Genomic DNA, 25874 nt, shown 5'->3' with positions numbered 1-25874 from the left:
GGCAGGGTGGGGTGTGGACCTGAGGAGGTGGAGCTGAGCTCTAGCAGGGTGGGGTGTGGACCTGAGGTTGTGGAGCTGAGCTCTAGCAGGGTGGGGTGTGGACCTGAGGAGGTGGAGCTTAGCTCTGGTCCAGTTTCACCTCTGCATACAAGTACTATATTTCAATAAAAGGTCAATGGAAATGTACTAACTCTGTTACATGATTTAACAGTTTGAAACTACAGTGGACTTACAGTACTTGAAAATCTTTGAACTCATTTTGTCGCCTGTGCTACAAAATCTTAATCTCTCTTGTGCAAAAAAGTAAATTCCCCCCCCCCCCTATATAATTGCAGTTATTTATGAGTATTATCATTCTTAACCTTACCAGGTCATTGTCATATGTCTTTGTCAACCTCATATGTTGATGTTTTCTGATATCTTTGGTCCAAGTACCCTGGTTTATGGTAGTTTTTGTTCCTTATGGCTCACTGGGACTCAGTAGAGCGCCTCTTGTTTCTCTCTTCCTCAGCTACACCATCGTGTTGATCTACTACGCGTTCTGCCTGGTGCTGATGATGCTGCTGCGCCCTCTGCTGGTGAAGAAGATCGCGTGCGGCCTGGGCAAATCGGATCGCTTCAAGAGCATCTACGCTGCTCTGTACTTCTTCCCCATCCTCACCGTGCTGCAGGCGGTGGGCGGAGGGCTGCTCTGTGAGTATCGAGGCGCAGCGGGGGGGAGAAGCTGTAGGCTAACCCTGCTCACCGTTATTTAACAAGACTACTCGGCAACGTTTGGAAATATGTTGCATTTAATGAACTTAAAAAACTTGTGAAACAGTTCAATGAATCAACAATGAAAACACCTTGAACTGTGAAATTACCATGCAAAATTCTGGTCTTTATTTAAAGAAAATGTTGGCAGGGATCAGACTACGACCTGGCTGTGATTTAAAGATAATGTTGGCAGGGATCAGACTACGACCTGGCTGTGATTTAGAGATAATGTTGGCAGGGATCAGACTACAACCTGGCTGTGATTTAAAATTAATGTTGGCAGGGATCAGACTAAGACCTGGCTGATATTTTAGAGATAATGTCGGTAGGGATCAGTCTATGACCTGGCTGTGATTTAAAGATAATGTCGGTAGGGATCAGACCTTGACCTGGATGTGATTTAAAGATAATGTTGGCAGGGATCAGACTAAGACCTGGCTGTGATTTTAGGGATAATGTCGCCAGGGATCAGGCTAAGAGCCGGCTGGGATTTAAAGATAATGTCAGCAGGGATTAGTCTATGAACTGGCTGTAATTTAAAGATAATGTTAAATGGGATCAGTCTATGACCAGTTTCCATGGGAACTTTTCTAATACTTTTTGCTTTCGTTTGACATTTTGGACATTTTTTATGCTTTTTAAAAAGGCTTTTTAAATGTTTTTTTTTTTTAACACCTGTGTACACTCTCAACACCGGTTTTGACACTATCTCTACTGTAGCCCTGCGCCACATGCAGCTGGTTTGAGAGTTGTTCAGTGAACAACCAGCGATGTCTGATTGTGTAGGTTGGCCCGTGCAGCTGTGAGTGACAGTTTGTGTGTTTCAGACTATGCGTTTCCCTACATCATACTGGTCCTGTCTCTGGTCACGCTGGCTGTGTACATGTCTGCCTCGGAGATACAGGTAACACCACTCTGTCTTTCTAATATGTTGCATGTGGTGGCGCGTGATTTAATATTATTGCAGGAACAATTCCTCACTAATAATAACCCTTGTGTTGCCCTCAAGGGTCAAAAACTGACAAATGTGACATTTTTGTCCCTTTTTCAGACTTTTTTTTTTAGTTTTCACTAACACCACCTTACTACCACTAGTTTTACACTTCTTTTTGGAATTCATGGTCAATAACCCTCATTTATATAGAATTACAACAAATACTTGAGTTTAAAAAGCACATGCAAATGAGTTTTGTCAGGTATGAAAGTGATCAATTGTATTTGCAAAGAGTTTTCTAAGGAATCTAATCCATTTATGTTGCAATTTGGTTAAAAAGAAACCCATATTTCAGATATAGACCTTTTTTAAAGGGGTCAAATTTGACAACAGGAGGGTCAAGAACAGTCCAGGGTTTGACGAGCACATTTATACTACGTTTACACGAATCCGGCTATTTTCACAAACGGACATTTCAACCTCTCCGGTTTCAAATATAACATCATGCACAGCTGTCTGTTTTCAGGAAAAGTGTTAATTTACACCTATCAGTTTATATATGCAGTCAAGAGCAACCAAACCTGTAGGTGGCAGTGTAACGAGAAGCTCAAGCTCATGTTAGCTAACAACAACAACAACAACAAATCACTTCCTCGTGCTTCTCTTCGTCACTTCCTCGGCTGCCTAAACAGCTGTTTTTCTCAGTTTACATCCAAACAAAGATTTAAAAAAATCTCCACTCTGGCCGGAGTTTTTAAAAAGACTCGTTTTCAGAGGCAAATTCTCTATTTGCATGTAAACGAAGGGAAATTTCTCCGTTGGTCAAAACAACCATGTACGTGTGAATGGGGACTTAGTGTTTATTGGAAACTGATCACCTAGTATGATTTATTCTGACTTGTTTTCTCTGTGTGTGTGTGTGTGTGTGTGTGTGTGTGTGTGTGTGTGTGTGTGTGTGTCTCTCTCTCTCTCCCCCCCCCCCCCCCCCCGCCCCCCCACAGTCTTTTAAGAACCTTGTCACCAAGAAGAAGCGTCTGGTGGTCCTGTTCAGCCATTGGCTGCTCCACGCGTACGGCATCATCTCTATCTCCCGATTGGACAAGCTGGAGCAGGACCTGCCGCTGTTGGCCCTCGTGCCGGGTCCCGCCCTCTTCTACATCGCCACCGCCCGCTTCACGGAGCCCAGTCGCATCCTGTCGGAGGGCGGCAACGGACACTGACGACGTCGGCCGACCAATCCAACATCAATGCAGTTTCCACGGAGCAGACCTTTAGAGTCTCACACTGACAGATTGGGCTTCAGTATCGGGGTTCATGATGACATCATCAAGTGCCATATGTTACATTGGGGAAACAATTTCATCATCTACTCCATGTGGTATATAATATGGTGTGTGTATATATAAGTAGGGCTACAACTAACGATTACTTTCACCTGTGATACATTTTTTCGATAGTTGTTTGCGCTTTAAAATGTAGATCCCTGTTTCCCAGAAGCCCAAAATGACGTCCTCAGATGTCTTGTTTTGTCCACAACTCAAAATATATATAAGTGTACTACAGTGTCAGATACTCTCATTCATAGTGCACCTTTAACCCTTAAATCGTCCCACTGGAGTACAACTGCATGCCGACTTTCAGAGAGCTCGTATAACTCTTTACATTTTTTAAATTTATTTTACATTTTGTCTCTTTTTGGTGGCGTTTAGCTCCTTTTTTTCTGGACATTCTCGACCTTTTTTTTTCTACGTTCTTGATGCCTTTCTCTTTCTTTTTGTCACTTTTCTCGACATTCTTGACGCTTAAATTATTTGTTGCTTTTTCCAATGGTTTGTTTTTTTATACGCTTGTCTCTTTTTTCAATGTTTATATTGCCATTTCTTTTTTTCTATTATATTTTACACATTTTTCGACTCTTTGTTCCTTTTCTGTACATTATTGTCTCTTTTTCTCTACGTTCTTGTCACTTTTTCCCCCAAAGTTTGACACTTTCTTAAAGGTTTTGGTTGCTTTTTTCAATTTATGCCTTGTTTTTTAAATATTTTTGTCCCTTTGTTTGATGTTTTTGTTCCTTTTCTCTACATTGTCTTTTTCTCTATGTTCCGTTCACGTTTTTAAGTCATCTCTGCGTTCTGTTTGCCTGGGATAGGGATTGTATCGGACTGTATATTTATATAATTGTAAATATCTGCATGCTTGTAAATAAGAGTGTGTTCAGTAGGATTTGCTACATGCACATAAGCTAAAATTACAAATGGACGCTTCACACCAGTGTGTGAGCCTCAGTGTACCTACCTGTATAATTTCACGTGCTCTGTATTTATATTTGAATCTGTAACGTGAACCCCGTCAGTATTATCGGAGTCATCTTCAACATAAACCTGCTGTCCAAGTCAAACCGTGTGCTCTCGTGAATGTGAGAGGAAATGTAATTTAATACAGGAGACACTTTATTAAAATGTCTTTTTGGACACATTTGGGACGTGTATGTGACCAAACAGGAAATGGAGACAATGACTATCTGTAGTAACAGGAATGTGTCATTAACACAAAGTTTAAAGAAAGGGAAGGGGATTAAATTTGGTAGATTTTGGATGTGAAATGGATAACTTGATTTCAGAAGTACTTGCTTTGTGTTTATTTAAAGAAGTACAGTTGTCTTCTTGGAGCTAGACACAACTTGGGAAACGAGAGAACTAGTTTGGGTATTATCTGGGAAAAAGACTCAATGGACACCACACAGGTGTTTTCAGTTAATCTGGGTGATTGGACCTCTTCCCAGGACTCTGTGGGTGTGTTTAACCCATTCAGGTCTAAGGGCATTAGATTGATTAGACCCAGTTAGTGCCCTTGGTATAAATAGGAACCAATCTTTGGTTCCTCAGGTGCAACCCGGAAGCACATTACGTTGCATAACGAAGCACATTTGATCACACACTCGCAAACCAACACCACACAGGCATACACACACACACACACACACTCGCACACCAACACCACACAGGCAGTAATTACTCTGGAAAATCAACTAAGATCTCATGGAAATAAATGGAAGCAAAGGTTTTCACTGCAAATGTGACTTGGACTTTCATTGATCAAAAAGGTAAAATGTGCATCAGTTACTCAGGGTGGGCTTAGCTCTACAGATATCTCCTTGAAGTGCACTTAAATATAGCTGATACCCATGTGTTTCATTTTAAAATGTTCAGAATAAACTCAGCTTTCTGTGTAGTGACCATAGACTGTGTGTCTGTGTCTATATCTCTCTCTCTCTATATATGTATATATATATATATTTTCCATGTTAGTGACACCCAAACTAGTCCCAGAGCAATGTGTGAAGAGATAATTTGGCTCCAAAACTGAACTATTTCTCAAATTTCTTGTGAAAACATGCCTACGCACCATTGGTGCTTGGAATAAATTAACAATCAATAACAATATTCCATTCTGATTATCCATCAACATACATTCCTTTAATTTCAGTCGAATTCATTCCTGATTTCTGCTTTTCTAACTCAAAGATGAGGTATAATTTCCTATAAATGAGATTTATTGATCATAAATTAACTGTAGAACTAAAGTTAGAAAATAAGTGTTATTTAGTGTTTAAATTGCCAAAACAAAGTGACAGTGTTGAAAAAAAAAAAAGAACAAAAATGTAAGAAAAAGGTAAAAACATTGATAAAAATCGTTGATTTTGACAGGAAGGCAACACAAGGGTTAAATCACTAGAACAACCAGCAGTACAGACTGAACAACAGACACGTCTTTAGACCTCAATGACCGCCAAACAACATGTTTAGGAACACTTGTTTTTAATCACAGACCTAGGAACACATTTTGATTCAATGTTTCTTCAGTAGGTATGCATAAAACTCAAAGTGCAAACACCAATAATTTATCATTTATGTTCATAGAAACTAAAGAGTTTGTTTTTATTTAGTTTTTTTTCTTCCATTCATTATGCAGCATGTCGACAGTAAATCAGCAAACTTTCTTAACCCTCACGTTGTCCTCGGGTCAAATTTGACCCATAACAAAAAAAGAAAAGAAATTTCTATGTCTTTCAACCAAATTGTTAAAAAAACAACATCCTGGATGCTTCCGTACAACCCTCTTCACGAGTAAAACAAATAACCAGTTCACTAGTTTCATTGAATTTGGGTGTATTACTTAATTTTTAAGCATTTGAAGAATAATTTATAAAAGAACCTCAATATTAAAAAAAATGTACAAAAACATCGGAAGAAGTGACGCAAAATGTGTGGAAAAGTGCCAAAACTAATCAACAAAATTGTCAAAATAAGTAACAAAGGCATTTGGAAAAGCGACAAAAGTGTCGATAAAGACGCCCAAATGTCGAAAAAAAATGCTTTTTAGTTTTTAATTGTGAGCCAGAAGAATAAAAGGGTTGCATAGTCGACAGAAAGACAACACGAGGGTTAAATACACCCCCATCAGCGGTGAGGTCCGCCCTGGAACATGTATTCTCAGTGTCAGCTCTGCTATAACAGTGTGTGGTCCGTTAACCTGGACGTCTGCACGCTCAAATAATAACACAAGAGTTCAAATATGTCCCACTCCCGTTTTATTAAAAACTACCTGAGACTACCAGAAAAATCTCAAACCCAAACAAAGGAACCCCCCTTCAGATCCTCCCATTCGGTTTGATATTAGGTTGTTTTTTACGTTACAAGTTATGAACATTCAGAAAGTATTCATACCCTTTCTCACATGGTGTTGTGTTGCAGCTTTATGCTACAACCATCAGCTGTGTAGATGACATTTGCAGCTTTGGAGTTATGTGTGTGTGTGTGATTGCGGACATATTGATAATTTAAAGAATAACAACAACTGAAGGCTTCTACAAGATCTGTAAACCTTTAAAAGGATTTTGAGTACGATGACTCAGATATGATTTTAAAAAGGCATTTTGTGTTGAATGCACTCAAATAAAGAACTGTCTGATAGATGCAAACACGTGTGCAACTACTGGTACACAGACAGCAAACTGAAGTTATTTCCTAAAACAACATCAACAACAACAAGCCCGTTAACAAGATCTAGTCTGATATGTTGATCGGGATCCTGATAGCTCCACGCATTAACTTTGTGAATGTTACTCGGTGTTTCAGTTCATGAAATCACAGCTCAGCGAGCGGGGCGGAGACAAAGTGACGACGTGATTTAGGAAACCGAAATCACACCACTCAGATCCCCGATTGGGTGTCGCGGCGTGAGAAGTCAGAACGGTGTCACCCCCCTTCCTATCCCAGGGTCATCCTTCCCATCCAGACCCAATGCTGCCGCATCTTTAAATTACTAGTTGCATTAGTCCTTTTAATGCCTTTCCCCCTATTGTTGGGTAAATTTAGCAACTGTGAAGATGGGTACAAGCAAAAGGGGGTGGGGCGATGTTGGGGGGGGGGGGGGGGGGGACACACACAACACACCGATAACGCTAACATAACATTACAAATGGCTGCTGTTCTGACTCGGGTGCCCGGGTCTGTCCCCCAACGGTTCAGTAAACTGCCGTTAGCGTCGTTAGCACTGGAGCGAAGTGCTGACCAGGTTGGCTGGGGGGGCGGGGGTTGGCTGGGGGGGCGGGGGTTGGCTGGGGGGGCGGGGGTTGGCTGGGGGGGTCTGTTATTCTACAATATTAAAAACAAACAAACCAATATCCAAATCACAAAACTGAAAACCCAACTCCAAATAGTCAGAGTACTCAGTACTATGTGACAGGGCTGTGGTCAAGTCCAAGACCAGGACTAGTCGAGTCCAAGCCACGACTGAGTCCAGGACAGAAAAAAAAAGGCTCTCATGCATGACAGTATGAAGATAATACTTTTGGGTTTTTTACTTTCCCTCCAATATTATTATTAACACAACAAAGACACCTGGACTCGGTCCAGACCTAAAGCCATGTTTGGCAAGACCAGCGGCCGAGACCGAGACAAGTCCGAGTCCAAATACTTGCGAGTCCGAGACAAGTCCGAGACCATTGAAAAACGGCCTTGAGTCCTACAGCCCTGCTATGTGATGTCCTAGTAATACAGTCATGAATACAGTAATGGTTGCCATGCAGTTGCCATAGCGATGTTTTACCCTTTCAGAATAATTTACGTTGAAATATTGAAGAAATACAAAAACACCGTGATAAATACTGTTAGCGTTCGGGCTTGAAATTATACCGTGGTATATATTTAAGGCCATACATTCGTAAATGTTACGTGTGATTGATATTTGAGGTGCTTTACTGCACACCTCACCTACAGGTTGCTAGGAGAAGATCAATCGTCTTCTGAAGTAAACACCGTTCCCATGGAGACGTGTGTTGTTGTTGTTGTTTCTGTTCCCTGAGCGCCGGGACTCGTCCTCCACTCTGAAGCGAAGCCTTCCCCACAATGTCTTCCGGTTGCTTTTTTGTTTTGTTTTTGTTATTTAAAATCAGCTGATCAGTAGCGTTAGAAGCAGGACGCTAGCACCCCCTCGTTGTGTAAAAATCGCGATCTCGATTCACGATTTAATGTTTAAATAACTTCAGTTTTTTCTGATTCTCATTTATTTTTACGAGCCGACTGCATCACAAACGCAACCACCTTGTTCTGGGAGTTTAAACCAGACTTTGGAAAGGTTTTAAAGCGCTGCGCTGCTCTCCCTCTCTTCACTGAAGCCTCGATGCCAGCGATGTGCTACAGGTGCCACGAACAAATCGGTTTGGTCGATTTGTTTTGTTATGCTCAAAAATAAATAAACCGTGATATCAATTCTAAGCAAAAGAATTGATTCATGTTTCCCCCCGAATCCTGCAGGCCTTTCTGTATTTATGTATTTCTATTACAAGGAATTACTTTTTCAATGTTATTTATATTATAGTTACTTACGTCTGCTTTCTTATTTAATTACATGTTCAATTTCACTCCACGTCACTTACTTACTTACGTTGCAATATTTTTTGTAGTATGGCCACCTCACTTTACTTTACAATACCTTTTATATTAAAGCCACTTTCCATTCTTTCAGTACTTCTTGCCCATTGTCTGTTTGTGGGTTTGTTTTTACGTTAGAAAACTGCTGCTGTAACGAGTGCTTTGGCCCATTATGGGAAGAATGAAGTATTATCTAATCTAATCTAACCCCTTGTCCTGAGGGAGACGCTACAGACCAGACAATCCTGAAGGATGGACATGGCTGCTCGGACTTCCTCCGACAGAACAAGCTTCAAACCGTTTATAGAGGCCCTTTAAAGCCCCCCCCCCCCCCCCAACACTAGAGCAGCACCGGCCTCTCCACCTTCTCCTCTTCTAAAACACAGCCTCACTGCAGATTCCAATCCAGATGAGCGTGAAATGAGTCCCGTGTACGTAAGCGTTAAACAAAGAAAACAGCGGGCTTCCACTGGGCTCGTCCGCTCTCATTTACTTCTGGATGTAGATGATGATGATGCACAGGGTTCCCACTAGTCCTAGGGCCTGGATACCCAGGAACCAGAGCAGCAGCCAGAAGAACACTATCACTACGGGTTCCACGATCTTGTCCCCAAAGTACATCTGGCTGAAGCCCATCCCCCGCAGACCCTTGTTGAGCATCCCAAACAGAGTCCCCATGCGCTCGCAGTCGTCCAGCCGCGGCTCTCTGGTGGTGGGGTCGTCCACGTGGGGCCACCTGGCGCCGGGCTCGGTGGGAGGTCCGGGTCGGGTCTGGCTGCCGTCTACCTGCGGAGACAAAGTTCAGCGTGGGTTACAAATGCACATGGACGTATCCCACACAAGCATCTGGTCACAGAATCCCCTTCAGAGGGTCTGGCTGCCGGCTGTGGATCAGTGGTAGAGCACTTGCCTGCCAATAGGAAGGTTGTTGGTTCAATTCCATGTCAAAGTGACCTTGGGCAAGACACTTAACCACGATTTGTTTTTTGTATAAATGTGTGTGGATGTTTATCTGGTGAGCAGATGACACGCGGTAATGCAAGTTGACACAATCAACCCGCGACATTTTGATCTGCAACCTGTTGCAACTCATCATCGCCATCTTGAGTAAACATGGCTGACAGCGAAACGGAGGAGCTGGTGAAATAGCCCCGTGCAATATCCATTTATTGGACTTGGTTCGGATTTAAGCCGCTTCAACGGACCTGAGGTCGAGCTGTACCACGGAGCCTTTCATCAGCCTGACAACTCACCGTTTAACGGACCATTTTCCACTACATGGTACCTCCTCGACTTGCCTCGTGGTTTTCTACAGGGCTATCCCCGAGTAAAGAAATCTTAGTCGACTAACACTTGATTTTTGTGGACTAATCGATTCGTTGATTTAACTGACAGAGCTGTGGCTCTGAGAGGTGGTTGAGACTAGAAAAGCACAATATAAATGTAGTTAATTAACCATCTGTAAAACTGGGTTTCTACACAGTTAATCCCGAAAAAAAGCACCACTTTAAATCCCGTGTTCACCAGAAATGTGCTCATAAGTTTCTTGGAAATGAGTAATTAAGCATGAATAAGCAAAAAAAAATGACTTATCAACCAAAGAAATCTTAGTCCACTAAAAACCACAGATGGACAGGCCCCAGTTTTCCATTACCAAAAAGTCCCTTGTACCGGCTAAGGTGATTTTTAGCATGTATCACCTCAGTTGCGGGTCAAAGTAAGCGATACAAAAGGTGATGTGAACACCTGCAGGCTGCTGATTGGTCGGAGGCAGGAAGAGAAGGCGTATCTCATATCTGCTGACGGAAAGCTTGGAGTAAAACCCAAGGCCACCCAGATAAGGCTGTAATTCAACGTGGCTGCTGACGTAAACAGTAAAAGTCAGACAACAGTAATTACAGGGACTTCCGTGTTGAAGCATTAACTCCATGGATAATTCCCAGAATGCATTGTAAAAAGCAGTGCGTGTTATGTACTTCATTACAGCCTGTGGGAAATGTTGGGAGTAGTCATAGTACTGTACTTAAAATGGTGGTGGGGTGTGTCTATGACGTATTATTTTCATGAAGACTCATAAATCTGTTTGTGTTGTCATGCCTTTCTGGATTTTTTAAGATATGTATATTGGCCGATATACAGGAATATCAGATTTTTTATCACCAAATATTTGTATCAGTGTCAGCCTTAAAACTCCTTTATTGGTCGGCCTCTAATGTGGTAAAGTCTAAAGTTAAATCAAACATCATTATTAGGATATACTGGTTCAACTGTTGAGTGTCTGTGGCATCAAATCACATAATTTATTGAGGGGGCACATTTTCCCAAATGTAAGAGGGGAGGCCCACTGTCCCGGGTTTAACCAGTTTAACTCATGTTGACACCCTTCAAAGGATGGTTTAACATGTTTAACACGTTTTGACACCCTTCAAATCTACATACAGGTGTTTTGGTAGGGGGGTTGGGGGTGGCCACAGCTTCATAGACAGGCCCCTGCTGCCATTTTAACCCTTGTGTTGTCCTCGGGTCAAATTTAACCGGTTTACAAAAACTTACTATATAGAAAAGAACGTTGAAAAAAGTGACAAATGTTTGAAAAAAACTACAAAAACGCAGGAAAAAAAAGCAACTAAAACTCTTTTTTCAAACACTGGAAAAAGTGACAAAGAAATTGTTAAAAAATTGACAAAAACATTGAGAAAAATGTTGAAATTTCAACCCAGAAAAACCCAAAGTTGCATGTAAACAGGAAGACAACACAAGGGTTAAGTACAGTACTCTTATCATTACTATTGTCACATACGGATGCAGCAACAAACAGCTTGTGCACTTCTCTTTTATTGTTGTTGCGACAGTAAACACGAACTAGGACTGCAGACTCAACACCCGCTCCTTCCTGAATATGAACTTCTGCTATCCAGGAGAAGATCGTTTGTGCCAGGATGTAAAACATACTAAAGCAAGTCCTCGTTTATCCCAACACGTATAAAGACGATGAACTCCAACATTAAATCTTAGCACAACAAGGCAAAGTGTAAAAGAATACAGCACCACTTTGTGCACATGGCACTTTAATTCTTACAGTCACTTTTTAAGATGTTGTTGTGTCTGCACAGTCACACGTGTCCTTCATTTATGTCCTGAGAGGTCCAGTGTGGATTCAGGGTTGAATGGTTTGTCTGTACATGTTTGTGTGTTGAAGAAACAGCTGGTAGCACTGTGCCGAAGACAAATTTCCCCTCTGGGACAATAAAGTGCATTTCCTTCTATTCTAATAGGCTACGTCCCATCTGCTGTCTTCCTGAACTGCTCACATCACATAAGGAAATGTCCACAGACAGGAACACAAATTGAATACTAGAAGGAAGCACTGGCTACACAAAAAAGACAAGTCTTATACTAAAACCTAAACCTTCCCTCTGGTAAGGCGTTACCACTGTGAATTACAAATAGCACTTCATATAAACTAAAGACAGCAACCATGCTATCAATCAATTGTAGGTTAAAAACGTGTTAGCATGAAGGAGTATCCAGCTAGTTCCCAGTTTACAATCAGAAACTTGGGAACTGTAGGGACATAATCAAAGATCCAATTCAATAATTCAAAACAGACCATTTTCGTGTAAATTAATAGACTAACATGCACCAAAACTTTATTGTTGTTTGGTGTTAGCTGTCTGAACCCAAAAGTAGACCAACCGAAAATAGGCTAACGTTACCTTCCACTTTGTTAAACAGACTGGCTACTGGACCCTAGATAAGGCCTGGACCTGTCACATGATACCACCAAACTACATTGAAAATGCTCTTCATTTTAAGTAGTTGTACTGCCCCGCGGACACATGACTTGAATGCATAAATACACACCTAAGCCATCCCTTACTGGGGTCTGTATACGCTTCTGTATTATATTGTATGTATTACACCATGCCGAATTGAGTAATTGCTCCTGCTCATTAGTTAAATTGACAAGTCACGTTTATGTCAGTTATGTGTCGCTTGCCTTTGAAAATATACGTTAAAGTCAGGTTTTTTAAATGGGACGCTGGTGTTATTATCAGTTAGTTAACGTCAACGGTAACATAAGATATCTGCTACCGTTGACGTTGACGTAAACTGTTAAAACTGACGTCGTAGTAGTTGACGTTAGTTAAACTACTTTACTACCACGGAAACTCACTTAGCTTCGCTAGGTCAAACACAGCGGAACCACTCCCGATTCTTGGTCCGCGTAGCCATGTCATAAATTGGGGTTAGCTTGAAATCTAAGGGCTACGGCTAGCTCGTTAACGTTAACGTGCTTTCGCTTTACCCGGTGTCGCTGGTGCTGTGCCGTCTGCCTCGGACCGTGGACGTGTGGAGGGGTTTGCCATCTTCTCTGGTTTTCTGACGGCAGCTCTTCAAACTCACGTCGACGGAAAGCATACTGGTCATTGGCAGGTTGCGTTAAAGTGGACATTTTACAGCTAGTCCACTGACAGACGCACTGACACTAACTTTCAGGAATCAAAACATGCGAGTGAAGTGATTGACGGCACGCAGTCCAATGTTCGCCCTGGCAGACACGTCCCCGATTCTCTCGCGAGAACTCATCGGCATCCAATTGCAGCACAGCAGTTGTATTCATGTCAGCAGGCGCCACCTACAGGCTACATCAGTCATTACACCAGCCAGTTACTAAAGAAAACTTTATACACAGTCTACTATGTTGCAAATACTACACTTAAATTAAAAAAAACATATATACAGTATATATATAATGGGAGGTTATAGATACTTAATATATTTTTGCAAAAGTAAAAATATTTGATTGATAAATAAAATACTGTAATAATGTGGTGCAGTTTACTCATAGGCTACAACGTGAGTACTTCACTATTGTCACACAGTGTTTTGTGTGTATTTAAAAAAAATAAAATAAAATGCACTGAAGACCAGTAGCCTTTTCCTCAAAGAGAGGTCCAAGCAAGTGACTCCTGGTAGTCTGTGAGTGGATTTAGTAAAATATCATGTTTTAAAATTCAAAAAAAGGTTTCTCAGACTGTCTGCCAGCAACTTCAAAGCCTAAAGTTGAACATATTTATTTGAATTGGCTGTTTTTCTGTGTTGTCGGACTGCAACAGTGAAGCCAATGGTTTTGGGACTAGGCTGCCAATTTACATCAGAAATGATCAGTTAGACAAGACGGATCGATTAAGACTTAATAGATCCGTCTTGTCTCACTGATCATTAAGTCAAGTCAAGTCAAGTTTATTTTATCCATAGAAATGGAAGTTACAGTGCTCACACTCGCCATCTTACCCATTAAAAACTAGAGAATAAATACAATATCACAAATGCACTACAATATTATACATAATACAATATATAAATAAAAATAAATAAATTAAAAAAATAAAATAAATAAAAACTCATAAAAATGTACGTTTGAAGTGCTTGTTGTGCTGTCTAATAGCCGGAGGTATAAAAGAAAGAGCATACCGCTTCGTTTGTGTCACAGGAGGTCTTAGCCTACCCCTGCACTCTATGACCCTGTCAGTTAGACTACCAGGGAGAGGGGGACCCGGGTCCCTCCTTATTTTCTGTGTCCTTTTTACCAGGTGATCCTCATATACCTGATCCACTGTATTTAACCCTCCCACCATTTCCCCAGCCCTTTTAGTCACTCTATCACTCCTGGCCTTCTCAGTTAACACAGCATCCCCCCCCCCCCCCCGCCACACAGTAACTCCAAACACTACATATGACTGACATAAAAAACATTCTCAACACATCTGTATTCACCATAAAGGACTGCAGCTTCCTCATACAGTAGACCCGTGGACTTCATTTTTTCATCAATGAGTCAACATGATCGGACCATGTTAGCCTGTTGTTAAAAACAACGCCCAGATACTTGCGTGTGTTCACTCTTTCTATTTCTACACCTTTGATTTCCACTGCCTCAGCTGTGATCTTATTTCTGGTGGTGGTTTGAGACAGACAAGGCTTCCCTGATGTAAGACCAGAAGCAGCACCAGTTGTCTTCATTGGGACGGCCACAGAGACAATGAGTGGGTAAAAAAGAGTCATTTAATTTGGCTGTAATTTGTAATTTACTGTTCATGTAGGAGGCCTTTTGTCCTTTTGTTTTGGGGGGGATTTTTTGTCATTTTGGTGGTCTGTGAGTTTTTGCTCTGAAAAATATTGAGAAACACCTTCTTAGACTCATGTTATGTAGGCTACGTAATGTTAAAAATGAAAACCTCTGCAGTGTGGGGTGGTGGAATACCTTTGTTTTGTCCTCAAGGCCCAAAAAAGGGGCTCGGTCTTGCCCTGATGTTGTGATTCGTTATTCAGACTGGGAGGCGTGGGATTACATGTCACTTGTAAGCAGCGTAATCCCAGCTAATCTGGGATTCAGTTTCACGCTGCACTGTGGACACAACCCCAGACTGGAGAGGACCGGGAACATGGAGAAACAAAGGGCCCGTCTGAGCTCGCGGTTTGTCTGGTGAAGGATGTATCTGCTGGTCCTGGTTCACATCCTGCAGTCCTCTCTGTTGGCGGTCCACTCCTGTCCAGCTGCATGTGCCTGCTCGTACGGGTACAGTGGAACAGCAGAGACCAGGTTTACTGAGGCTGAGTTTCATTCCCATATTTTCTGTATTTATGTGTGCAAGTGTTTTGTTTCTGCTGGAACACAGTGGCGATTGGATAGGAATAACTATCATATTATTGAAGCTCTATGAATCCAACACAGCAGTGCTAATGAACAAATGTTATAGGTGGCGATGCTATTATTTGCCAAATTATGTTATAGTTCAATTCAATTTTGTTTATAGTATCACTTCATGACAATAGTTATCTCAAGACACTTTACAGATAGAGTAGGTCTAGACCACACTCCATAATTTACAAGGACCATACATATAAGCAAGTTATAAGCATGTAGTATCTTGCAGGTCACAGACCTTTGTCACAGGAACAGAGGAATGGTTCATTTTTTTCACAGTATTTCATGATGCGTTGTAAAAGTCCAAGTTAAAAATAACACACAAAAACATGACGTGTGTCCGTCCGAACTTCATTCCTAACATTTTTGTTTTTGACATCGCAGGTTGGTGCAGTGCAGTGACCCTGGCATCTCAGCTGTTCCCATCAACGTCCCCTCTGACACAGTCAAACTGCGTCTGGAGAAGACCTTGATCTCCAGGGTGCCCCGGGCAGCCTTCTACAACCTGTCCGAGCTGCGTTTTCTGTGGCTGACCTACAACTCCGTCACCTCCATCCACCCCAGCAGCTTTGTGAACCTGAAGGCCCTGCGGGAGCTGCGTCTGGATGGGAACCTCCTGACGTCCTTCCCCTGGGAGGGGCTCAGGGACACGCCTCGCCTCCAGACTCTGGGTCTCCATAACAACCGCCTGTCCAGCCTTCCTGCCCACGCTGCTCTCTTTCTTCCCAACATCACCTACCTCGACCTGTCCAGCAACAGGTGCGTTCGGACGCCACAGAAGCATCTAGTCTAGAAAGCTACAGAGCTGCAGAGCCTTGTATGAAACGTTCCCTTATTCACTCACTCAATATTCCATGTATAGTGGTTATTAAATAGTCAACCATATATGGAACGATGATTTCGGACCCTCACTGAAATATCATTGTATAAATATCGGTTGTATGACGGAGGCGGCCATGCCCAGCATCATGTAAACAAATTGCATTGTGGTGTATGCAAGTAAAACAAAGGATGCATCGTATAAACACTCAAGCTGTGCATTCTGGGTATTTGACAGTGGACTAGACACTGTCCTTTTCTCATTGTCTCCTCTCTTCTCTTTGTGTCCTTCTCTTCTCTCTGTCTCCTCTTTCTTCTCTCCTATCCTTGACTTCTCTCCTCTTTTCGTCCCCTCTCCTTCGCGGGAGGATGGAAGACAGGAAGACATTTTCATTTGTATCTGTCTGGCAGGTTTTTTTGTGGTATTTACTTTATTTAGGATTTTCTTTTCTGGACTTGTTTTTGATTTTGTTGATTGTGCTTCTTCTTTTAAATGGTCCAATAAAGGGACTTTGAAAAAAAAATCTCTCCTCTCCATGTCTCCACTCCATGTCTCCACTCCCTGTCTCCACTCCATGTCTCCTCTCCCTGTCTCCTGTCCTCTCCACTCCATGTCTCCCCTCCCTGTCTCCTCTCCCTGTCTCCTCTCCTTGTTTCCTCTCCTCAGGCTCACTATATTACCTGCTGAGATGCTGGACCTTTGGTTTCCTGTCCCAGGACAACAGGAAAGACCAGAAAAAAGAAGAGTTTTGGGTATAGGACATTTTGGAGCGAAAGAGACACGTTATATTCTAATCCTTTCTAATGAGACAGACTTTATTTAAACCAGCGAAGACTTAAAGATGCCCAATGGGTACTGTTACCTGATTTTAAATCAGTGATCAATAATTGTGTACAACTGAAAACCTGTCATTACTACAACGCTTTCTGATCCAATTTATGACACTTTATGAAACATGGCAATTACGTAAATGAGTCAAATTGTCCTGAATATCTAGGTCTCCATGACAACCCCTGGCTGTGTGACTGCCAGATCTCCATGGTGATGTCCCTGTCCACGTCCCTGGGGAGTCCTGTGGTTCTGATGGACCAGCTGCTGGTGTGCCGCCGGTCTCTGGGTCAGTCGGGGGTGCTGGTGACCCAGGCTGAGCTGTCCCGCTGTATGAGGCCTTCGGTCCAGCCTGCAGCCACCAGAGTCATCTCTCCACTGGGCAGCAACGTGATCCTCCGCTGTGACGCCACCGGCTACCCAACACCAACCCTGACCTGGATCAAAACCTCAGCCCACACTGGTAACCCCCGCTCAGGCTCACGACACATTCTCATACCCGACGGGTGCTTGGTTAGGATCCCTCTGCGCCACTTTTTAGCCCTTGATTTGGGAATCATTACAATATATTTCTATTTTATACAAACAGTGGATAAAATGACTATGCATAGTGTGAGCAATCACCAAACTCTGGTATTTTTTGGTTTTACTGCTTGCAACTTTAATATTTTAGTTCACTCTCACTGCTCTCATCTACATTTTTTCCAGCATCCACAGGCAACAAAAAACAACAACACGTTACTCGACAGCAGATTGACACATTTAGCAACTATCCGGTGGACTTAGTGGATCATTTGGCAGCTAAACAACCCAATATTTATTATATTTTTTCTTACGTTTTTGTTCTCCTTTTTTCCATGTTTGTCACTTTATGTTTTCAACACTACATACCACTAACTTATTAACTTTAGCTTTAAAGTTATTTTTGGAATTTATGGTCAATAAACCTCATTTGTAGGAAATTATACCTAATGTTTGAGGTAGAAAAGCAGAAATTAGGAATTATTTAGACAAAAATTAAAGGAATGGATGCTGATGGATAATCACAGACTGGAATATGTCAACTTTTACTCAATACTATTTCAAAAACACTTACATTTATTTTTCAATTGCTATAATATTGAATAAGACGCCCCAAAATTAATGAAAGTAGAGATTTGAACTTGGAAATGAGAGTTGTGTGGAATCAATCATGTTATTTTGGGTAGTTAAAATGAACATTCATATAGGAAAACGGGTCAATTTAAGCCGAGGACAACATGAGGGTTAAGACTCTAAGTAACCCTTTGGTGTCGTTTTTCAATGTCCTAGGTAGGGATGTAACTGTATGAAAATGTAACCTCCTCGTTAAAGTGACCAAAATTATCTTGGTTTTCGGTATTATATTGGTAAATGTGTTCAATATGTTCAGAAAGCACTGATAGGCCGAGCTGAAATAGTTTCAAAAAGGGTAACATTTTCATTATATTCCAAATAAATAGGCAAATGGCTTGTAAAAACGACTCAAAACACTGGCTACTGAAACACTGGCCCACTGTAGGGGGTCCTAGGTCCTAGAAGAGCTAGAGGGACTAGAACCAGAGACTTTGATTTATTTACAACTCCAACATGAAGTTAACTATGAAGTTGTATCTGACGTTACATTTGAAGTTGGATGTGGTTCTGAAATATAAATAAATAATATAATAATGAGGCAGGAAAATCCACAACAGTTTAGGAAGCTACAGAATAGTTTTAACTTGGATCCTTTGGTGTCATTTGTCAGCCTCCTCCTCAGGACACCTTGGGGTCATTTTTGCCCCTTTGGCGTCATTTTTCAATGTGCAAGGTAAAACTACTTAGTTAGGGTTAGGAAAAAATGTGGTTGAGCTTAAAATATGAACGTTTATGTGACAAAAACCCAGATCTCCTGCGGGAAAGTCCTGTGATTATTGACCCAGAAATCTCTCCAACCCTACCTACTTATGCTAAGTTTTGGTCTCGTTACCATTGTCACACTTCATACTACGTCACCTTACAGCCCTGGCTCAGGTGATAAAGTGAGATTACTAAGATCCGAGCATTGCTCATGTCATGTTGTTATTTGGTTCTCCGTGCAGATTGTTGCCAACAAGACATCCTTGAGGACTCCTACCAGCTACCCAGGAATTTGGAAAGTTGTAAGTCGGTGCCATCTTGTCTCTTTTAAGATCAATATGTAGGGATAAGGATTTTCTCCAGTGTTTACCCAGAATTTTAATTTCTGCGATGCTTTCACCATGTCTTTAAATCTGGCTGTGTAAAACTCTAAGCCAGAGATGTGCAACAGGGGGTCCGGGGCCCCATAAGGGGTCCTCAGCGCAAGGGGCACCAAATCATTGTAAATATTTTGGAAAGTCTATAACGGCAGACGGCTGCGTTGGAGGGAGATAAGTAAAAAGTTGCAAAGAAACCCTTGCATACTGTCACTAATAAATAAATTTAAACGTTTCAGTCCTAGACCATCATCAGGAAAAATGTATGAAAGGAGTTTCTTTTTAACTTTACAATTATTTTTTTTTGATCTGACAAATTATTAGCAAATATAAATCAGCATATTTGTGAAAACCTATTGATGATTGGCTTACAGACTTAAAGGTAAGGTTATCACTAAGGTAGTCCTCAACAGATTCAGTTCATATTAAGGGTTCCCTGCGCCGCAGGTAGGTTTAACATTAAAACTTGACTTACAAAATCACACCAGCAAGTATCTTAGTAGCTTAGTAGTCTACGCAGTAAAAAACTACGTATGATGCTTCAGGCCGCCCTACACAATACTGTAGTCCCAGTTTAACATGCAACTTATTTTTTTACAGTATGTAGTAGGGGGTCCCTGCTCTGGCTCTCTCTCAGTTAAGCAGTCATTGGCTTATAACACAGATTTTGCAACTTTGCATGTTCCAGTTATGCAGGAATCACCTCGAGTGGGAGTTCGCTGGTCGATAATCAGCCTGAACGGGTTGTCGTACGAGGACGCCGGTGAATACCGCTGCCAGGCGCGGAACATGGCGGGAATATCTGAAGCCCCGATCAAACTGAAGGTGGTGGGAATCTCAAGAATATCCAATCTGCCAAGAAAGAAGCCCAAAAAGCCTCGACCCAAATCATCAACCAAAAACACGAAGCCAAACCAGACTCCAGCTCCCACCAACTCCTCCTCAGGGAAGGATAAGCAGATCCTCCAAAACAGTCCTGCACCTTCCATTAACAAGACCCAGACAGCGCCCAAAGTGTTTCCTAAAGACAGGTACATTAAAAGGCGCAAAATGAACTTAACAAATGCAAAGGCCCCAACATCCATCAAATCTACACCTGAACCCCCAGGAAACTCTACAACTGCTCCATTGTCAGAGAAACGTGTGTAAGATAGACTGAAGTTGGTCTGCATCAGGAACTAGGTTGACTTTAAAAAAGGTCATTGGAAACCAAAGCAACATTAACTGCTCGTGAACCTCTAGTTTTAGTGTTCCAGGCTGTTTTGGGTCATTCTGCACTGCTAAATACAAGTATTGATAAGCTGTCCTGTAAATGTGACTTGTTTGTATGAATAAAATGTTTGACACAGGATGTTTTTTGTGAGTTTTTCCTCTTTCTGTGAGGACCAGCAGTCTCTTTGATGAAGCCCCAGTCCTGGGGTTAACATTCATTCTTACTATGGTCTTTAATTTAAAGGCCTTGGTTCCAACATATCACATGACATGCGTTTTTGTCATCATAGCCACCAGATACAAAGAGAGGAACTTTGTCTACTGTTTTAGTTTTCAAATAAGCTAGGTGAGAAAAAGAATGAAGGAGAGAGCTGCTGTTTTCTAGGATTACAGTGTCAACATACAGAGGAGAATAATAGGCACAACAGAGCAGAGAGAGAAAGGTGAGTTCTTTTGCAAGTCCTGTAGAATTGGTGCAGGCCAGTAGTGCTCCGGATGTTGTGTCAAGCTATCTGTTCAACCACTGTTCACTCAAAACCACAAATATCCAAAGTTAGTGGAACATAAAATTAGTTGGCACCACACTCTGGGGACCATAAATTGGGAAATCTAGCCAAAGGAAATTTGGGGCGCAATGTTTGGACAGCTTTGTATTACTGGCTCGACCGCAGGGTGTCGGCGCCTCAGTTAGACGCCTGTGGCTCAGCAAAGGCAGTATCTGGTGGTAATTGTTGAAAGCAGACAACCAGGGATCTTAAACTCAAACTACTTTGGGGCTTCAAGCCAGGTAGCTCTCTTCCTGGGGGCTGCTTGAAATTAGAGTTCAGTTTTTTTTGCATGTGAGCTACATACATTTAAGAGAAGCTCATTAGCTTTGTCCCTAAATCAGTTTATGAGCTGTTTAAAGCACAGCGGTTCTAGACCATTTCACATGGCCGGGGCAACACGCAATTTTAGGGGTGCCGAATATATTAAGCCCGAGTGTTACATGCTACCAACCCCCCAACCCCGTTGGTTCTAAAAAAGACTGGAGTGCCTAGACATGATCGGGATGTAACACAAATTAAACAAGTCAATGGGGAGTTGGGTAGGGAACCGGTAGGGAACCGTTCAAGTCCTCGTTCAGACCAAAGTACGTTGGTAGACTTGTTGCTGCAGAGATGCCAGTTCATCTATAGGGCACTGCCAAGGTGTTCTTGAGCAAGGCACCAAACCCCTAACTGTTCCATGGGCAGCCCCCCCCACTCTGACATCTCTCCATTAGTGCATGTATAGGTACTGAGCATGTGTGTGTATTCATGCCTGTGTGTGATCTGTGTAATAACAACAGAGTGTAACTTGTAATTTCCCCTTGTAGGACTAATAAAGTATACATTACATTACATTAACCTACATTGTATTTATCACTGCACATGAATATTATCTCCTAGAACCGCCCCTGCAGGTATGACATCACTGCCCTAATAAATCTCTTTGCAGCAGGCTAAATCTACTAGCTGGTGAAAATAAATAGAACAGCTGATTAGCTCCTACACAGGAAATAATATCTTAAATTGTATCTCCTCCTACGTACAGATCTACACTCAATTAAGTTTTACAGTGCACTCTGTAGTCATCTGAGAAGATAAAACCTTTTGCTCATGCTGCGTTTGGCTGAACTCTTACTTCTTATTGTATAATGCAGCAAGTGCTTCATTCTGCATGGCGTCATTGCTCCTAAAGAATCCTAATTAAGCCTGAAAGTTGATCCCATAGGAGATATTATATGTTGTGCTGGATGTGGAAATAGTCAACTGTTTGCTCACATGTTCATCACGTCAGCTTTATAAGGAGACAGCGTATCAGTGTTGTTTTTACAGCCTCTGCTGCTTCTAAATGGCCTAAACAACCAGTTTATGATGCGTTCCTTGTTTTACAGTTAACTAACAGTTCTGAAAAGATCAAATTAATTTTTTTTATCCCTCCTGTTGTCCTCCAGGGTAAAAAACTAACAGTATTTACCATTGTTTATTTGTATTTCTTCAATATTCCAACACCGCTATTGCAACTGCATGGCAGCCATTACTGTACTCATAACTGTATATGTAACTAGGACATCACATAGTACTGAGTACTTTGACTATTTGGAGTTGGGTTTTCAGTTTTCAATTTTGTGATTTGGATATTGGTTTGTTTATAAACCTCCTGTTGTCCTCACAACAGTTTTCACTAACACCACCTTACTACCACTAGTTGTAAACTACTTTTAGGATGTATTCACTGTTAGCGGGAATTTAGGCTTTTCGTCTACTTATGTATACTGTGCAATATAGTTCAATCTCCTAACAGCAGTTTCTATACTACAACTGTCAGTATGCTAAGACAAGTGCATGTCAGATGGTCAAGCAGACTCTGAAACCCCCTCCCCCCAACACCTTTCCAACTTCCCAGGCTGTCCCTGTCTTTGATGCCATGCAGGTTTTCACCCTGCCCTGAGTGTTTTAAACAGGTATAAACACCTTGGCCTTCACACATACCCCAGCCCTAAAACACTCAGAAAGGGTCCAGGTACAAGGTCCAGACACTGAGTTGAGTATGAATAACATTTTCTGGCTTTTCTTATCTCAAGATTGAAGTGTAAAAAATGTAAAAGTAATTGTATCTCATGCAAATGTTAAGGGAAGGTCAATGATAAAGGAGTCGTAAAATTTATGATTGTCTTATCTCTGTGAAACTTGTAAAATTAACAATAAAGATCCAATATGAGGAAGAAGCTCAGGGTCAGTATGGTTGCACCAGCAGGTTTGGTGAGATCGGCTCCATGGCGGACTGGAGATCTTCGGTTGGCCGCTGTTAAAACCAGACTCAGGCGTCACAACCTGGGGTCTTATGTGGTTTGTTCCAGGACCAGATTCTAGGATCAGACCGTTAGGGGGGCTCAGCCCCTAATGAGAATGTGGCACGGATACAGAGCCTTGCAAAAGTGTAAACCCAGTGTTAGCTACTGAACAACAACATCAGGGTTCTCAAGGTGGGTTCTAATCTACCAACGTTAAACTTCACAACCACACTTCTGCTCTTCCTCTGACTGACTCAGCCAAAGGCGGGAGTCTGGCACAACCTCCTCTGATTGGCCAACACTACATCTCTGTTAACCCTTTCCTGGACTGGGTAACAGGTGCATAACACTGATGGCAGTCACACAGGATATTAAACCTGTTTTAAGCCCTTTGAACCTGTAATTGTTTGTCTTTGTTACTAAAAGACAACTTTGCAAACTCTAACTTGAAGCAAAAAAATGGATTAAGTACCACTCATTTTTAGGGGGCTGAGGCTTGAGCGCCCCCTAAAAAGGGTCTAAAATTGTCCAGGACCTCCCTGACGGCTGTTGTAGTTGTGCTGTCTTGGTTTGGGTTGCTGTAGTCGTTGGGGGCCAACTGGGCTTTGTCTGCTCTCATCCCGGCTGCGCTAGCTATGACTAGTTAGACTGCTTAATTATAGGTTAACCCAACGGTCAAAACAATCATGCTAAAAATGTTTTAAACTTATGTTACCGTACGTTTAGCCACAAAGTAAGCATGAGCCCTCTCATCATGACACACTGATTGTAGTAAGCCGTGTGGCTGTTACTGTTACAGAGTATAATTATGTGACAGTGTATGGTTTAAAATGACTTTTGAACGTAATATCTGGTGTGACTCCTCAACCACTGCCACTGCCAAGGACATAGCAGACTGCAGTGTATCATTCACTCTGCTGGTGCAAGGTGCATGGCTGCAATCAACCAATCCTCCAGGCAGGGCTGTAGTCAAGACCACCTTTGTCGAGTCCAAGACAAGTCCAAAACCCGGACGAGTTGAGACCAAGTCAAGACTGAGTCCAAAGAGGATCGAGTCCAAGACAAGACCAAGCCCAGGACAGAAGGAAAGTCTAATGCATAACATTATCAAGACAATCATTGGACACAGACATTTTGAACACTCCCTCATGATACATACCTCAGCTTCTTCACCTGCAACTGGCCTCATCAACAAAGCCCGGGACTCCCCTCCCACCACATAGCCACTGGAGGCATATTAAAGTATGCACATTCATTCATTTACATTTTAAAAAACAGATACAGTGTACATTTTCTACACAATTTTGTTTCACATTTTATCATATAGTTTTCCACTCCATATTCCTGATTTTTGCAGAAGTCATTTTATGTTTTCTTACTATGTTTATTGTGCTGCACCAAACCACCAAGTCAAATTTCTTGTGATTGAAAACAGACTTAGCAATAAACCTGATTCTGATAGACGAACATGAATATTCATCTAGCCAACCGGTGTTAAAGCATGTTGCTTTGGACCAACTGCCGGACCAGCATCATCATCCTCAGGCTCTGTTGATACTGCAATAAGAAAGGAAAAAATAATCTTTCTACATAGTTAATCCTACTGCTGTGCTGCAACACAATACTGACATTGTTTCCATTCACACATCATTCTGTTGCAATCACCATTGACCAAAGAGCAAATGCAACAGCAAGTGCAGTCATGTCCAAAAAATAGGCCCTCCCCCATGTCCTCTCCCACTGTCAGCAGGACAGACTCTCCAACTCGCACTCGTTACATCCAACTCACTTTGAATTTGAAACATGCATGTTCTATTCACATTCAATTTGATTTTTAGCATCAAATCATAACAAGAGTTATCACAAGACACTTTACAGAGCAGGTTTACACCACACTATAAGTTACAAGGACCCAACAGTTCCAGTAATTCCATGCATGCATACATGCATAAACACAGAGAACAACAAGTAGCATTTTCACCACAAGTTGAACTTTAGCTGTTGATTTACAGACAGATTGTAGATGTTTAACAGGAGGAGGCGTTTTAACGTCCCTACGGACAGAATAAATCTCTCGCTCATTGTGTGAGATTGTCTTTGCCGTCTTGACAGATCGTCTCTCCCCTCACTTCTCCTCCTCTTTCTTCTCCCCACCCCTCAGCACCACAGAGGCAAGCTCTCACACAGCTAATCTAAATACCATAAGAGCCAAAGTCTGCAGCTCTTGACTCTGACTCCAGGTCAGCTGCAGAAACCTGGAGAAAGTCGAGTTTTAGACCTGAGACGTTTTTGCAGGTTGGGGAGTCACCATGGTCCACAGCATGGACATGGAGAAGCCACACAAGCGTTACTGCATCCGCGGAAAGCATGCAGTCATCATCTGCGTGACGGTGGTGGTGTGCTCTTTGGCAGTGGGCCTCGGGGTGGGCCTTTCCAAATCAGGCACCACCACTACAACCCCTCCTACACCTTCCACACCAGCCCCCACAGCAGGGCCTAGCGAGCCGCCTCCGCCGCTCAGAGGGCCCTGTGAGCCTTCCACTGACTCCAGTGGAGACTGGAAGAATTTCCGTCTACCCAGCTACGTGAACCCGGTCCACTATGACCTGCACCTGGAGCCAAACC

At 42.1% G+C, this 25874-nt stretch overlaps 4 protein-coding genes across 5 annotated transcripts in view; 3 read left to right on the top strand and 1 right to left on the bottom strand.

Moving 5' to 3' along the window:
- Positions 1 to 3532, top strand: part of jkamp (jnk1/mapk8 associated membrane protein) — an 8285-nt gene extending 4753 nt beyond the window's left edge. The window contains exons 5-7 of the mRNA XM_034857700.1: positions 512 to 693; positions 1584 to 1660; positions 2692 to 3532. Of these exons, the coding sequence (XP_034713591.1) occupies positions 512 to 693; positions 1584 to 1660; positions 2692 to 2910 (478 nt within the window). The 3' untranslated portion in view covers positions 2911 to 3532. The remainder of the gene's footprint in view (positions 1 to 511; positions 694 to 1583; positions 1661 to 2691) is intronic.
- Positions 3533 to 8630: 5098 nt separating this feature from the next.
- fam241a (family with sequence similarity 241 member A) lies at positions 8631 to 13206 on the bottom strand. Its single transcript, XM_034857715.1, has 2 exons — positions 12935 to 13206; positions 8631 to 9411 (listed from the first exon to the last, which is right to left on the bottom strand). Exons 1-2 carry the CDS (start codon positions 13079 to 13081, stop codon positions 9115 to 9117), a joined length of 444 nt encoding a protein of 147 aa, XP_034713606.1. The 5' UTR covers positions 13082 to 13206; the 3' UTR covers positions 8631 to 9114.
- Positions 13207 to 14953: 1747 nt separating this feature from the next.
- lrit3b (leucine-rich repeat, immunoglobulin-like and transmembrane domains 3b) lies at positions 14954 to 20570 on the top strand. 2 transcript variants are annotated; one of them, XM_034857686.1, is made up of 6 exons: positions 14954 to 15208; positions 15722 to 16096; positions 16824 to 16909; positions 17155 to 17448; positions 19085 to 19144; positions 19908 to 20570. In XM_034857686.1, exons 1-6 carry the CDS (start codon positions 15123 to 15125, stop codon positions 20366 to 20368), a joined length of 1362 nt encoding a protein of 453 aa, XP_034713577.1. In that variant the 5' UTR covers positions 14954 to 15122; the 3' UTR covers positions 20369 to 20570. The 2 variants fall into 2 exon arrangements, with proteins under 2 accessions (XP_034713577.1, XP_034713576.1); XM_034857685.1 differs by having other exon boundaries at positions 14954 to 15232.
- Positions 20571 to 25372: 4802 nt separating this feature from the next.
- Positions 25373 to 25874, top strand: part of enpep (glutamyl aminopeptidase) — a 19943-nt gene continuing 19441 nt past the window's right edge. Inside the window, exon 1 of the mRNA XM_034859167.1 lies at positions 25373 to 25870. Within this exon, the coding sequence (XP_034715058.1) occupies positions 25559 to 25870 (312 nt within the window). The 5' untranslated portion in view covers positions 25373 to 25558. The remainder of the gene's footprint in view (positions 25871 to 25874) is intronic.

This window comes from Etheostoma cragini, chromosome 20 (genome assembly GCF_013103735.1).
Source record: "Etheostoma cragini isolate CJK2018 chromosome 20, CSU_Ecrag_1.0, whole genome shotgun sequence".
NCBI lineage: Eukaryota > Metazoa > Chordata > Actinopteri > Perciformes > Percidae > Etheostoma > Etheostoma cragini.
Note: the sequence above shows the minus strand (reverse complement) of the source record. Positions and strands in the feature narration are given on the sequence as shown.

Excerpts from the sequence above, each read along its gene's own strand:
- fam241a (XM_034857715.1), bottom strand. The coding sequence starts at position 13,081 with ATGTCCACTTTAACGCAACCTGCCAATGACCAGTATGCTTTCCGTCGA. Across the intron at positions 9,412-12,934 it reads CACAGCACCAGCGACACCGG|GTAGACGGCAGCCAGACCCG; the intron begins GTAAAGCGAAAG and ends TTGTCTCCGCAG.
- lrit3b (XM_034857685.1), top strand. The coding sequence starts at position 15,123 with ATGTATCTGCTGGTCCTGGTTCACATCCTGCAGTCCTCTCTGTTGGCG. Across the intron at positions 16,097-16,823 it reads CTCGACCTGTCCAGCAACAG|GCTCACTATATTACCTGCTG; the intron begins GTGCGTTCGGAC and ends TCCTCTCCTCAG. Across the intron at positions 19,145-19,907 it reads ACCCAGGAATTTGGAAAGTT|TTATGCAGGAATCACCTCGA; the intron begins GTAAGTCGGTGC and ends TGCATGTTCCAG.